Source organism: Erythrolamprus reginae, chromosome 6, assembly GCF_031021105.1.
Source record: "Erythrolamprus reginae isolate rEryReg1 chromosome 6, rEryReg1.hap1, whole genome shotgun sequence".
Lineage (NCBI taxonomy): Eukaryota > Metazoa > Chordata > Lepidosauria > Squamata > Dipsadidae > Erythrolamprus > Erythrolamprus reginae.
Window position 1 is genome coordinate 42,495,161 of NC_091955.1, and position 15,488 is coordinate 42,510,648.

Genomic DNA, 15,488 nt, shown 5'->3' on the forward strand with positions numbered 1-15,488 from the left:
ACCCTTATCCCTTTTTAAATTTATGTACCCCTCCTTCCCTTTCCCCATTTACCCTTTGTTAATTAATAAACTTTATTTTTTATATATATATATATATATATGTGTGTGTGTGTGTGTGTGTGTGTGTGTGTGTGTGTGTGTGTTTTCGTAAATTTTCACGGGTATATGTATGTAGATTGTTCTGAGTTCGGGTTTTGCCCTGTGTAATATTTTGCATGTTTATGCGACGTTTCGGTGAAATCACATCCACCATCATCAGGCTGAAGTTTCCAAGCTTCGTGCTGTTGTAAAATGGAATGTCTGCAACTGTCATTTCTTCCTAGTGTATAGTGTGGGGGTGGAGATTTGGTTTGAATGTAGCAAATAGATTGGGTGATTATGTTTCAGTGATCTGATTGGTTGGTGTAATCATAATTATTAGAAGGATTGACATGGTGATTTTATGAAGTGTTTTTTGTTTAAGGCTGGTTTCCAAATTTCAAAAGTCCAAATTCATAATTATTAGAAGGATTGAATGGTGATTTTTATGAAGTGTTTTTTTTGTTTAAGGCTGGTTTCCAAATTTCTGGTAGGCGGGACGTGTCATCTCTTTTATTCATGCAAAGGGGGCTCCTTTCAATTTCTATGGCTTCTAGAGCAATTCTTCTATATAAATTCTCTGTTTTGTGAAGTAATTTAGTTTTTTCAAAGTCAATTTTGTGCCCTGTTTTTTTAATGTGCTGGACAAGGGAGGAAGTCTTATCTTCTTTTTTAACTGCATTCACATGTTCTGCAAGGCGTGCACTTACTCTTCGGTTGGTTTGTCCAATGTATGTGGCTGCACATGTTTTGCAAGGGATTTCATAGATTCCTTGGTATTCCAATTGGATTTTATCTTTGGGGCTCCTTAGGATATTAGATATTTTTTGGTTGGTGCAAAATGAAGTTTTGATGTTATGTTTGTGCAGGATTTTACTAATTTTGTCTGTGGTGCCCTTGATGTAAGGGAGGATGGTGGTACCATTGTCCTGTTCTTGATCTTGTTTTTTGGGGGGTGTCTCTTTTTTTATTAGATTTGTGATTGTTTTCTCTTCGAATCCATTAGAAATTAATACATCTTTGAGTTTGTTCAATTCAGTTTTTAAGTGCTCATGGTCAGCTAAGCGTTTGGTTCTGGTGATGAGAGTTTTGGCCACTGAGGTGATTTGTGCGGGGTGGTGGTGTGAGTGTGCATTTAGATAACGGTTGGTATGGGTTTTCTTTTGGTAGATAGTGTGTCCTAGGCTGCTATTGGGTTTTTTATAGACCAGTACATATAGAAAGGGAAGTTGATCATTGATTTCTGTTTCCATAGTAAACTGTATTTTGGGGTGTAGGCTGTTAAGATGTGTGAGGAAATTGTCTAGTTTTTCCTTACCATGTGGCCAAATTACAAAGGTATCATCAACATATCTCAGCCAAAGTTTAGGTTTGTATTTGGATTGCTCTAATGCATTATTTTCGAAATATTCCATATAGAGGTTGGCGATGACCGGTGAGAGAGGTGATCCCATGGGGGCTCCCTCTATCTGTTTATATCTTTGTTCATTATAGATGAAGTATGTATTGGTCAGGCAGTGGTTGGTAAGGTCTAGGATATATTTGGGGGGTTTGTGTTTGTCCTGGATAGCTGTCAAGGCTTCTTTAATAGGTATTTGTGTGAAAAGGGACACGACATCAAAACTCACAAGTAGGTCATCGGGTTGTAGGTTTTGGTTTTTGATTATTTGTATAAAGTGGAATGAATTTTGAACATATGAGGTAATAGTTTCTGTATATGGTTGAAGGTATTTGGCTAAAAATTTGGCAAGGTTTTGTAGAGGGGAGCCTATAGAACTGACTATTGGTCTGAGAGATATTCCTTCCTTGTGTATTTTTGGAAGGCCATAGAGTTTTGGACATATGGAAGATTTTTCTCTGGGGATGATTTTTTGCTGGATTTCTTCGCTGATGGGAGAGGCCTTGATTTTGGATTTGGTAGTTTTTTCTAGGTAGGTGGTAGGATCTGTGCTTAGGAGTTTGTAGGCTGGGTTTTGTAGTAGAGTTGTCATTTTTTCTTTGTAGTCTGCTGTGTTCATCACTATTGTGGAGTTTCCTTTGTCGGCTGGGAGGATGGTTATATGATGGTCTTTCTTCAAATTGATAAGTGCATCTCTTTCCTCCTTTTGTATGTTGCTTTTAGGAGGTTTACTAGAGCAGAGAATATTAGTGACTTTAAGTCTGATTTTGTTGGCTGTATCTGGGTTTATTTTATTTAGATTTGTTTCAATTCCACATATGATGTTTTCAGTTGGGATGTGTTTTGGAGTTATTGCAAAATTGAATCCTTTTGAAAGAATATTGGTTTCTGTAGTGGCGAGTATCCTGTCTGATATGTTATGTACTGTTTTGGTCATAAGTTGTTGTGGAGGGCTGGGTTTCTGCTGTATTTCTAGTTTTTGGAGTTTTTTATTATGTGTGTCTGTCTTATATTGGGTTTCTGTTTCTGCTCTCCAGATTGATATTTGTTTGAATTTATCCCAGAGTATAGGGTGTAATTGGTTGCTGATTTTAAGGTGAAGAGAGAGTAGACTTTTGTTGATTTCATCAAGTATGAATCTTTTTTTGTGGAGTTCATTTCTGATTAGGGCTAATTCAGTTCTTTTTAGGATCCTCTCAATGGTTGGGGTTTTTGGGTGGAATTTTAGTTGGAAGTATTTGGGAATTATTCTTTTGTCCCTGCAGTTGCGTAGGAATGTGAGATCACATAAGATGGAGGCTTTTCTGACTTCAAGTTTTTCATAGGTCCTAGTCAGTAGGAAAGTGTCCTCCCCGTAGAGGTAAGATATTTGTTTTTGTAAATTTTCACGGGTATATGTATGTAGATTGTTCTGAGTTCGGGTTTTGCCCTGTGTAATATTTTGCATGTTTATGCGACGTTTCGGTGAAATCACATCCACCATCATCAGGCTGAAGTTTCCAAGCTTCGTGCTTGGAAATCATCCCCAGAGAAAAATCTTCCATATGTCCAAAACTCTATGGCCTTCCAAAAATACACAAGGAAGGAATACCTCTCAGACCAATAGTCAGTTCTATAGGCTCCCCTCTACAAAACCTTGCCAAATTTTTAGCCAAATACCTTCAACCATATACAGAAACTATTACCTCATATGTTCAAAATTCATTCCACTTTATACAAATAATCAAAAACCAAAACCTACAACCCGATGACCTACTTGTGAGTTTTGATGTCGTGTCCCTTTTCACACAAATACCTATTAAAGAAGCCTTGACAGCTATCCAGGACAAACACAAACCCCCCAAATATATCCTAGACCTTACCAACCACTGCCTGACCAATACATACTTCATCTATAATGAACAAAGATATAAACAGATAGAGGGAGCCCCCATGGGATCACCTCTCTCACCGGTCATCGCCAACCTCTATATGGAATATTTCGAAAATAATGCATTAGAGCAATCCAAATACAAACCTAAACTTTGGCTGAGATATGTTGATGATACCTTTGTAATTTGGCCACATGGTAAGGAAAAACTAGACAATTTCCTCACACATCTTAACAGCCTACACCCCAAAATACAGTTTACTATGGAAACAGAAATCAATGATCAACTTCCCTTTCTAGCTGTACTGGTCTATAAAAAACCCAATGGCAGCCTAGGACACACTATCTACCAAAAGAAAACCCATACCAACCGTTATCTAAATGCACACTCACACCACCACCCCGCACAAATCACCTCAGTGGCCAAAACTCTCATCACCAGAACCAAACGCTTAGCTGACCATGAGCACTTAAAAACTGAATTGAACAAACTCAAAGATGTATTAATTTCTAATGGATTCGAAGAGAAAACAATCACAAATCTAATAAAAAAAGAGACACCCCCCAAAAAACAAGATCAAGAACAGGACAATGGTACCACCATCCTCCCTTACATCAAGGGCACCACAGACAAAATTAGTAAAATCCTGCACAAACATAACATCAAAACTTCATTTTGCACCAACCAAAAAATATCTAATATCCTAAGGAGCCCCAAAGCTAAAATCCAATTGGAATACCAAGGAATCTATGAAATCCTTTGCAAAACATGTGCAGCCACATACATTGGACAAACCAACTGAAGAGTAAGTGCACGCCTTGCAGAACATGTGAATGCAGTTAAAAAAGAAGATAAGACTTCCTCCCTTGTCCAGCACATTAAAAAAACAGGGCACAAAATTGACTTTGAAAAAACTAAATTACTTCACAAAACAGAGAATTTATATAGAAGAATTGCTCTAGAAGCCATAGAAATTGAAAGGAGCCCCCTTTGCATGAATAAAAGAGATGACACGTCCCGCCTACCAGAAATTTGGAAACCAGCCTTAAACAAAAAAAACACTTCATAAAAATCACCATTCAATCCTTCTAATAATTATGAATTTGGACTTTTGAAATTTGGAAACCAGCCTTAAACAAAAAACACTTCATAAAATCACCATGTCAATCCTTCTAATAATTATGATTACACCAACCAATCAGATCACTGAAACATAATCACCCAATCTATTTGCTACATTCAAACCAAATCTCCACCCCCACACTATACACTAGGAAGAAATGACAGTTGCAGACATTCCATTTTACAACAGCACGAAGCTTGGAAACTTCAGCCTGATGATGGTGGATGTGATTTCACCGAAACGTCGCATAAACATGCAAAATATTACACAGGGCAAAACCCGAACTCAGAACAATCTACATATATATGTGTGTGTGTGTGTGTGTGTGTGTGTGTGTGTGTGTGTGTGTATATATATATATATATATATATATATATATATATATAACTGTATTATAAAAATAAAATAAAAAAACAGTTTAACAAGTGGAAAAGAATAATACAGTGATCCCTCGATTTTCGCGATCTCGTTCTTCGCGAAACGCTATATCGCGATTTTTCCCACCCGATGACGTCACTCTCTTCCTTCCTTTCTCATCTTTCTTTCTCTCTCTCTTTCTCTATCTTGCTTCTTCCTCTCTCACACTCCCTCCCTCTCTCATCTCTTTCTTTCCTTCTCTCTCTTTCTCTATCTCTCCCCCTCTTGCTGGCGGGCGGCGGGCGGCGGGCGGGCGGGCGAGCGGGGGCATCAGCGAGGAAGACCCAGGGAAGGTTCCTTCGGCCGCCCAGCAGCTGATCTGCTCGGCAGCGTGGCAGCAGCGAGGAGCCAAATCGGGGTTTCCCCTTTGCGTGGGCGGCGGGGAAACCCCGATCTTCGTCTGCTCGCTGTTGCTGCGCTGCCGAGCAGATCAGCTGCTGGGCGGCCTCAGCAGCAGCGAGCAGACGAAGATCGGGGTTTCCCCGCCGCCCACGCAAAGGGGAAACCCCGATCTTCGTCTGCTCGCTGCTGCTGCGCTGCCGAGCAGATCAGCTGCTGGGCGGCCGAAGGAACCTTCCCTGGGTCTTCCCCGCCGCCCATGCAAACTCCACCATCTGCGCATGCGCGGCCATGAAAAAAAGGGCGTGCATGCGCAGATGCTGTTTTTACTTCCGCAACCCTACATCGCGAAAAATCGATTATCGCGAGGGGTCTTGGAACGGAACCCTCGCGATAATCGAGGGATCACTGTATTTTTTCATTTGTCTAAGTTATGTGTTTCTATTGTGATCACATCAGTGCTATATGTTCTTGTATGTGTTTCTCTGCTAAGAATGACCATGTCCTCAAAGCTAGCACTTGTTTGAGCTACATACATGAAGACAGATGAGCCATGAAAGACAGTGAGACATTTGAGAGATGGTAGATAAATCCCATTGTATCTCAGATAGTGCAGGAGCCACACAAAGCCACATAGAGTCTCTTCTAGTGTCAACTCTGTGATACTGCCCAGAGACTGAAAGGAATCAGCTGGTGAGCCATATAGCTCTCATCCATTGTGCTTCTCTGAGAGACTTGTTTCAGTGATGTGGTCAAAGTGTGAATGTGACGCAGATGAGTTAATATCTTGGAGAGAGCATCACTACTTATCAGAACTATGTACAGGCAGTGCACAGGCTGCTGCCAGTGGTCTGTGAAAAGAGGTAAGGGTCTAATTATCAGTCTTCCCATCAGATGGGAAGTCCAGCAAGGGGAGATTTCACTTAGACAAATTGTTCCAACCAATCAGCCTCTAGGCTTCAACAATGGAATGTCACCATGTGACATTATTTTACTTCATGTGTAATATTTTAGATTTATGCAGAAAGAGATTATCATATTCTGTAATTTAAATATTTTTCTCCATATTTGTTTTTAGTTTAGAATATTATTTCCTTAATTTATTATTATTAATTTATTTTATTTATTTATTGGATTTGTATGTCGCCCCTCTCCGCAGACTCGGTGTCAGTTTTGCCGTTAACTTAATGTCAGTTGGCATATTAATAATAATATAACTTACTGTGAAAAATTTCATTATTTTGTATAGCAATATTTATATCTTAAATTATATTATCCATGCATTAATTTTGCATATCAAATTTATATTATGCTATCTAATGTGATGCAGTTTTGATCCATAAATGAAGATATTAGTAATTGTTTTCTATTTGTGTTGCATAGGAGTGGACACAAAGTTGAAGTTTACACTTGAGCCATCATTAGGTCAGAATGGTTTTCAACAGGTAACTGATTTTTATTCATTGGAATAAATAGTCTTTAAAAAACCCTTATTTTTCCAAGCATGTGGACAAATAAAAATTTAAAACTGCATTTATTAATTAAAGTTAGGATGTATTTTATTATTGGAAAGAGTTAAACTATAATTCCACTTGTTCCATTTTATTTTATTTTTTAAAATTTTTATTCTGCATTGGGAATTATTATTATTTTCAATTGAAAGAAGCTCAATGTACTAAAATCAATTGTATATTTTTACAGTTTTTGGAGAATTAATACAGAGCATTTATTTTTTTCTCTGTTTTGCAATTGTATTTAAATATTTTGTGGGCAAATAGTTTAATGGTACATATTGCTTCTATAATATTGAAATATACGTAGTCCTCAACTTATAACCACAATTGTGACCAGAATTTCCACTGTTAAACAAGTCAGTTAAGTGAAGCATATTCAATTTTACATTGACTTTTTCCCTGGTTGTTAAGCAAATCTCGTTTTTTAAAGTGACTTTGCTTGTCAGAAACTGACTGGAAAAATCCCAAATAGTTATCATGTGATCCTGTGACATTGCAGGCATCATAAATACAGGCCAATTGCCCAGGTTCCAAATTTTGATCCCATAACTGTAGGACTGCAGGAATAGTTTAAATGGGAGTATCAGTTGTAAGTCATTTTCCCCCACTGTTATTGTAATTTCAAGTGGTCACTAAGTGAATGGTTATAAGTCAAGGATCAGCTGCACTGTATGTTGAATTGTGTTTCAAATTGGAATAATTTCACATTATTGGGATGGTTGCTTTTAGTGGCATGATGCTCTCAAAGCAGTGGCTAGGCTGTCCACAGGAATTCCAAAGGAGTGGAGAAGAAAGGTAAGTAAACTCCTGTTCTTCATTAACATTATGTAAAGCTCTGGACTGAAGATAAATAGTTGCTGTTTATTCCAGCAATGAAAACTTTCATGTATTTAAAGCTATAGACTAGGTAGCAGTACAAGTTTCTAATTAAGCAAGATCCACTTTAGAAAAATACTGAAATTAGGAATAACAAATAGATAAGAAAAGGTGATTTCCTTATGATGTAGAAATAGAAAGGTAATTAAGAAAATAAATTAAATTAAGAAATGTACAGATACTGAAATAAACACCTCCTAAAACACAGACAGAATTTTATTTTGATCATTGATCAATAAATATACAGTAAATAAAATGAAAGTATCCTGTCAGGTGAACAATTAAGACATCTGAGAAAATAAATGAACTTCCACGTCTTATTTCTTTAGCGTAGAGTTATATTTATTAACAGAGCCAAATTAGATACAACATGCTTCATTCCAACTTAAGGTCCCTTAAGATTACATCCAAGTCAAAAAGCTCATCTACCATCCCCACACCCACAAGGACAATCATGTGGACAACTCCAATGCAGAGATTTCTAATTCCTTCCTGTGTTCAGTTACTTTAGATTCTGCATGAAAGAATGTGTGCTACGTGGCATATTATCTCACTTTAAAAAAAACATTTTTTTTCTTTTACTGTGTCAGGCCAGCCTTTGAATTCACATTTTTACCTTGGGCCTGACAGGCAGCCTCCTCTGAGACTAGGGGTTGCACCGTTCCAAACCATCCTACCTTCCCCCTCCGGGCCACATAGGCTTGTTCCAATAATTTTCATGGAACTGCTTGACTAACCTATCAGCACTGACGTCCCTACTCTTTACCCAGGTAGCCTCCGACAGAGGGTACCCCTTCCAATGAATTAGGTACTGCAATGTTCCCTGGAAAATGCGGGAATCCAAAATTCTTTTCACTTCATAATAAGGTTCCCCTTGAATTACTACAGGGGAAGGGGGCGGTTGTGCATGTAGCCTAACGTTGGATCTGATCACTGGCTTAAGTAGGCTGCAGTGAAGTACAGGGTGGATCCTCCCTAGGATTCTAGGTAATGCAAGCTGCACCGTGACCGGGTTGATTATTCTCACTATTGGAAAAGGCCCCAAGAATTTAGGACCTAGCTTTTTGCTAGGCAGCCTTAACTGAATATATTTGGTAGACAGAGAAACTTTATCTCCCACTCGGAAAAGCGGTTGGGGAGATCGGTGCTTATCTGCTTGTTTCTTGTAGGCTTGCGCTGCCTCTGTCAGCGTCTTCTTTGTGTCCTCCCATCCTCTCTTCAGCTTCTCCATCCACTCCACCAACGTGATGGACGAGGGAGGTTCTGTAGGTAGTTCTGGCGTGGGAACGAAATCTCATCTAAGGTATTGTTCCACTAGGGCGTTAGCTCTTTCTGCTGCTCCATTTGTGGAAGGGTAGAACGCAGAACTGAGTCCTTGGGTGGAACCAATGGTGCGAACGAATTCTCTCCAGAATGTGGCTGTGAATTGCCCCCCCCCCCGATCTGATATGATTCTGCGGGGGGCTCCATACAACCTGTAGATGTGTTTTAGGAACAGCTTAGCCAAATGTCTGGCTGTGGGTAGCCCCGAACAAGCAATGAAATGGGCTTGTTTAGAGAACAAATCGATGACAGTCCAAATAACAGTGTTACCCTTGTTCTCGGGGAGCTCCGCTATGAAATCCATCGCTATTTCTTCCCAGGGCCTAGTAGGGTTAGCTACTTGCTGCAGCAATCCAGGAGGTTTTCCCGGCTGATGCTTTCTAGTGGCACAGGTGGCGCAACTTCTCACATAGTCTTTGACTTCCGCTCTCATTCTGGGCCACCAGAATTGTCTCTGACATGGATGCAATGTTTTCAAGAACCCAAAGTGGCCCCCTAGTTTGGAGTCATGACTCTGTTGGAGAATATCTAGTCGCAGGCTGGCAGGCACATACAACTTAGTCCCTTTCCAAGCCGATCCTTCCCTCAGTGTTAGGATTTCCTTATGATTGTTGAACTACGGGTCAGTAGGCAAAACTGACTTCAATCTTTTCTCCCAATTCCCCTTCCCAGGTGGAACCTGTTTTTTGGTCTGGTCTCGAGTGACAACAGGTGCAGCTTTCTCCTTACTTTCAAGAGGGGGGGGAAAGACATGGGATGATCGGATGCACTTCTTCCTCTCTCTTGCTATTGTACTGTGATTTTCGTGATAGAGCATCAGCAATGAGGTTCTTCCCAGTTGGGATATGTTTCAGTGTAAAATTGAACCGTCGTAAATATTGGGCCCATCATACTTGCTTAGGAGAAAGCCTCCATGGGATCTTTAATGCTTCCAGGTTCTTATGGTCAGTCCACACTTCGAAAGGAATGGCTCCGCCTTCCAGAAAATGCCTCCATGTCTCCAGCGCTACACATACGGCAAAGGCTTCTTTCTCCCAAATAGCCCACCTCCTCTCGGTGGGGGTCAGCTTCTTGGAAAGGTATGCACAAGGCAGAAACTGTCCCCTTCCATTGTCTTGAAATAGCACCGCAGCTATTGCCACATCGCTGGTGTCGGACTGGATCACAAACTTCCGCTCGGGGTCAGGATGTTGCAGGATGGGCTCCTTTGAAAAAAGTCTTTTGAGCCTTTCGAAAGCCTTTTGGCATTCCATCGTCCACCTGAGTGGTTGAGAGGGTCTGGGCTTAGTAGGGGCTGATCCAGTCTTTAGTAACTCGGTTAAGGACAAGGCAACTTCTGCGAAAGCTGGAATGAATTGCCGGTAGAAATTTGCAAATCCTAAGAAACTCTGTAATTGCTTGCGTGTGTGGGGAGCTTGCCAATCGAGCACCGCTTTCACCTTGGTTGGGTCTATCTGTATGCCTTCACTAGATATACGGTATCCCAAATAGTCTACAGACGTGTGGTGAAATTCGCACTTGGAAAGTTTCACATAGAGCTTAGAAGACAAAAGCTTCTTCAAGACTTGCCTCACCAACTTGATGTGGTCAGTGAGGTTCTGGCTGTAGATAAGGATGTCATCTAAGTAGATGAGAACCCCGTTGTAGAGGTGGGCGTGTAGAACTTCATTTATGTACTGCATGAACACAGCAGGGGCCCCTTTCAGGCCAAATGGCATCACCCGGAATGGGAAACTCCCTAATGGACAGTTGAAAGCAGTTTTCCACTCATCCCCTTCCTTTATTCTGATGCGGTAATAAGCCTCCCTTAAGTCCAACTTGATAAAGTATTTTCCCTTGGCTAGATGATTTAATAAGTCCTTCATGAGGGGGAGGGGATAAGTGTTCTGCACACACATGGCATTAACTTTCCTGAAGTCCACGACCAAGCGGTAACCGCCGTCCTTCTTCTCCTTAAAGAGAACGGGGGCTGCTGTCCTGGAATTTGCGGGCTGGATGAATCCCCTCTTTAAATTAGTGTCTATGAAGCTTCTCAGCTCTCCCAATTCTTTAGGTGACATTGCATACATCCTAGGTTTGGGGAAAATTATCCTTGGTTCAAATTCTATCGCACAGTCTGTAGGTCTGTGAGGGGGCAGCTCATTGCAATCTTCCTCACTGAAAACTTTTCCCAAGTCTCTGTATTCCAAAGGCACCTTCAGGAGATCTGGAAGTGTTCCTTCCTTCATTGCAAACGTTGTCAAGGACCCATCTGGCTCCTCCTGGGGAGGATATTTTCACCCGTCAGTCTCTAGAAAAGGGTTAGAGCCCAAGGGAATGAAAAGCTTACGATGCCCATTCTCCCAACGAAAGGTGGGAGTCCATTTGTCCATCCAGGCCAAACCCAATATAACTGGTTCTGACATCTTGGGGGCGACTATGAATCTCAAGAGTTCAAGGTGTTGCTGGCCTATCTGCAACTCTATTAATTCAGTAGCGGGAACTCCACCAACTAGAGAGCCGTCCACCTGCTGGAACCAGATGGGCTTCGCTAAAGGCCTGGTGTGGATTTTTAACTTCACCAGGGTTTTGCTAATAAGGCATCTCGAGCACCCTGTATCTATCAGAGCCCGTATTTCTTCCTCCTCGCCCATGGTCATTACTTTAATCCTTGCTTTAATGATGTAGGGATGTATGGGCTCACTCACCATTGGGTCGTCCTCTCTACCAGGCTCCTCATTCCAATTGGTCCCGGTTCCTGTAGGAATAGGGTTTTCACCTTTAGCAAAATCCTCAGGAGGGCACAACTCTGTAGGTTGAAAGGCCCAGAGATTCTGCAGAGGGGCTTCTTCAGAACCTCTTTCTGCTATCGGGCATGGCTCAGGTTCTGGGTGAGAAAGGGGTGTCAAGCAGTCTGTCCTCTTATTGCCCGTCTGGTCACATCTGTAGCAATTTGTTCCCCTCATTACAACTGATCAAGGGAACCCAGCTGACAAGAATTTAGGGCTAGCCTCTTAACAGGTCCTTTGTGGCATGGGACAGGGGTGAGGTCCCTTCCCAGCAAGAATTACATCACCCAAAGCAACTGTGGTGGCATACCAGTCTTGAATTGCCCAACTGCCTCTCTTAACTTTGGATCAAGGGTACATTTGAAATTATGGACCAAACAGTTTTCATTAAATGCTGCACAGGCTTCCCTGCCGGGTTTTATTTGAATCCTTGTTACTCATCTAATTCTCCACTATTCAGTGTAGCATAATGAGGAGCCCTCTCATTATGCAATTTAGGAAAGTCTCGTTTTGCCGTCAGAGGAGCAGGAGAAAAGGACCTGAGCAGATTTGAAAATCCTCCACAAAGGAATCCCTTTGATGTAATAGAGTATGCCTTTATCTCGCAATTCACTTAGGGAGCCAACAAGGGTGTGTGTGTGGAAGTACATTGGTACATTGTCTCTGGCTTAGTTAATTCAAGCTGTTCCTCCCCCCCACTTTACCTTCCGTGCTGTTGCATTCCGGTTGTGTAGAAAATTCCAAACTCTTGTATCTCCACATTCCTGGATACTCCCCACTGCATTCCTCAGAAGGGTAAGTTGAAATTGATTGTCAGGTGAACAATTAAGACATCTGAGAAAATAAATGAACTTCCACATCTTATTTCTTTAGTGTAGTCATATTTATTAACAGAGCCAAATTAGATTCAACATGCTTCATTCCAACTTAAGGTCCCTTAAGATTACATCCAGGTCAAAAAGCTCATCTACCATCCCCACACCCACAAGGACAATCATGTGGACAAATTCAATGCAGAGATTTCTAATTCTTTCCTGTGTTCAGTTACTTTAGATTCTGCGTGAAAGAATGTGTGCTACGTGGCATATTCTCTCACTTAAAAAAAACATTTTTTTTTCTTTTACTGTGTCAGGCCAGCCTTTGAATTCACATTTTTACCTTGCGCCTGACATATCCTTTAAGAACAGGAATTATTAGCAACCATTTTTGAGCGGCAAAGCTTACCCATAATGTAGCAAAATTTTGCTATTTTTAGAGAAGTAAATTTATCTTTATTCTTTAATAGACAATTCAGGTAAAAGTTAACAGAGTGTTCCAGAAATTTAAATAAAAGAGAGGTGGTCAATTGGTGGTGAATGTCCAGTTTTCTATGTCAGTGTTTCCCAACCGGTGTGCCGCGGCACACTAGTGTGCCGCGAGACACCATCAGGTGTGCCGCGGCGCCCCTAGGAAGCTCTAGCTGGGCGGGGCGCTGCCGGTGCCGGACCGCCGTATCCGGCGTTCTCCTGCTGGGCCCCAAAGAAGGAAGGCGGGAAAAAGGAGGCAGGGGCAGGGAGGTGCAGCAGTAGGGATAAAGGGAGCCGCGGCTGCCCCTGCCTCCCCACGGTGCCTCCGGCCAAACGCGCCCCTGGCTTCTCCGCCCTGCCCCATTGCCCGCCCGATCCACCCACTCTCCTCCGCCGCCGCCTCCTGCCTTGGGGCGAGCAATCCAGGAGTCCGGGACTGTATGGCTTTGCGCCATGAAGAGAAAATGGCCGACTTTTCCCTGCTGCCATTTTCTCTTCATGGCGCAAAGCCACACAGTCCCGGACTCCCGGATCGCTCGCTTCTCCAGTCAGCAAAGCCATCTGCCCAGGAAAGCGCCGCGCTGGCCAGAGAAGTGAGCGATCCGGGAGTCCGGGACTGTGTGGCTTTGCGCCATGAAGAGAAAACGGCAGCAGGGAAAAGTCGGCCGGGCTAATGGGAGGCGGCGCGAGGCCGGGCGCTGGGGACGTCTGGGAGGGCGAGGAGGCTGATGGCTGCTGCGCACTCCACTCTCTCTCCAGCTCTCTCTCGCTCTTTCTTTTTCTCTCTGTTGCTGGCGTGGTGAACGAGAGAGAAAGAGAGAGAGAGAAAAAGGAGGGGAGAGAGAATGAGAGAGAAAGAAAGGGGGGAAGGAGGGAGAGAGAAAGAGAGCAAAAAAGAGAGAAAGAAAGAAAGAGGGATGGAGAGAAAGAAGGGAAGGAAGGAAGACAGAGAAAGAGGGAGGGAGAAATAGAGTGAAATGGAGGAAGAGATATTTTTTTTGTCCAAACTTTTCTTTAGCCCCCCCCGCCCCCCGTTCAGTGTTCCCCAGAATTTTGAAAACATGAATAATGTGCCGCGGCTCAAAAAAGGTTGGGAAACACTGTTCTATGTCACCCATATCATACCGTATATGGTTTCATATGAGGTTTTCCTGTATTTCTATTCCAGGGCAGCTGTGGGGAAAACATTAAATCAAATGAAAGATAAAGCTCAATTCTCAATTTGGGAAGTGTGATATGAATCTGGTTTAGGCTCATGTTTTGCAATTATATTGTATGAGAAAGCAATAATTTATTTTTGACTTTCTTTATCCAAGATCCTTTGACTTAATATTGATCTATCTCTGAGGTTAAGATGGTATCACTGGAGAAACCATAGGGACTCAATTTCTTTTGGATCAGTCTTTTTGAAAAATATTTGTAACTGTATGCCAAAATTAGAGGGGTCAGTCTGCTATTGTCGTTTCAATGAATAGGCAAAGATATTGATCCATGGATTAGATTCATGTTTACTGCTTTCTTCTGAAATACTGCATTTTGAACACATTTGTAAGTTGGAAGACACTTCTAAGAAATTTTGTTTGAATCATTTCTAAGGTAATCATACTGTTATATGGTTAATATACAGTATTTCACCATAAATGTACACATTTTCCTATATGGAATAGAACAGAACCTTTAATTTATTTATTATTTATTTTATTTATTGAATTTATAGGCCGCCCTTGTCCTAGTGGACTCAAGGCGGCTTACAAGAATAAAATATTCTCCACTGCATCTGGAAGGAGAGTCCAACATGGGTAATGTACCAATCCTATTGGTAGAGACTGAGTTATAATTAGCATAATAATAGCTACCGCCCCCTTACTGCTCCCATGAGCCCCAGTTTTAAAAACTCAGTCCAAGAGTAGAGACATACTGAGTTGGGCTCTTAGGAGTTATATATATATATATATATAGATAAATAAGTTGTAATTAAATGTAAATATAAATGAATTATTGTTTTTTGACCTGTTTAATCCTGTTCTTTGTCTTGCAGATTGAAGGCTCACAGAAGAAGGATGAACAGAGGTAAGGGGTCTCTGCCCTCCGCGGGCAGCACCCCCAACGATCCTCCTCAGGGGTTTTGTATTCCCTCCGTGGGAACACCCTGCAGAGGAGCACCCAGCCTGGGGTCCCTGACCTCCGTGGCCAGACCAGGGCTGTAAGCTGAAGGTGGAGGGGTCCGCCCCCTCCACTGGAAAGCTTGAGGGTGCGATCGCTGGGCTCCAGGCAAGGAACAGAGCCGCGCCTCTCAGCTGTTCGGCGGCCGCCGAATAAGCCGCTGCCGCTGCTGCCGCCGGCTGGGAAGCCGCTGGGCGAAAGAGAAGGCGCTGGGACTGCCGGAATCCCGGCGAGGCCAGCAGAGCCGCGGGCGTGCCGCTGGAGACGCAGCGGGAGCCGGCACAAGCCCCGATGGGGGGCTGGAAGCCGCGGCGCCCCCACCACCACCCGA

General features: G+C 42.4%; 1 protein-coding gene across 5 annotated transcripts in view; it reads left to right on the plus strand.

Moving 5' to 3' along the window:
• TBC1D30 (TBC1 domain family member 30) overlaps window positions 1-15,488 on the plus strand; it is a 156,020-nt gene that overhangs the window by 43,427 nt on the left and 97,105 nt on the right. For all 5 annotated transcript variants that reach the window (XM_070755627.1, XM_070755629.1, XM_070755630.1 and 2 more), the window contains 2 exons: window positions 6,611-6,672; window positions 7,471-7,536. In XM_070755627.1, coding sequence (XP_070611728.1) covers window positions 6,611-6,672; window positions 7,471-7,536 — 128 coding nt within the window. The remainder of the gene's footprint in view (window positions 1-6,610; window positions 6,673-7,470; window positions 7,537-15,488) is intronic.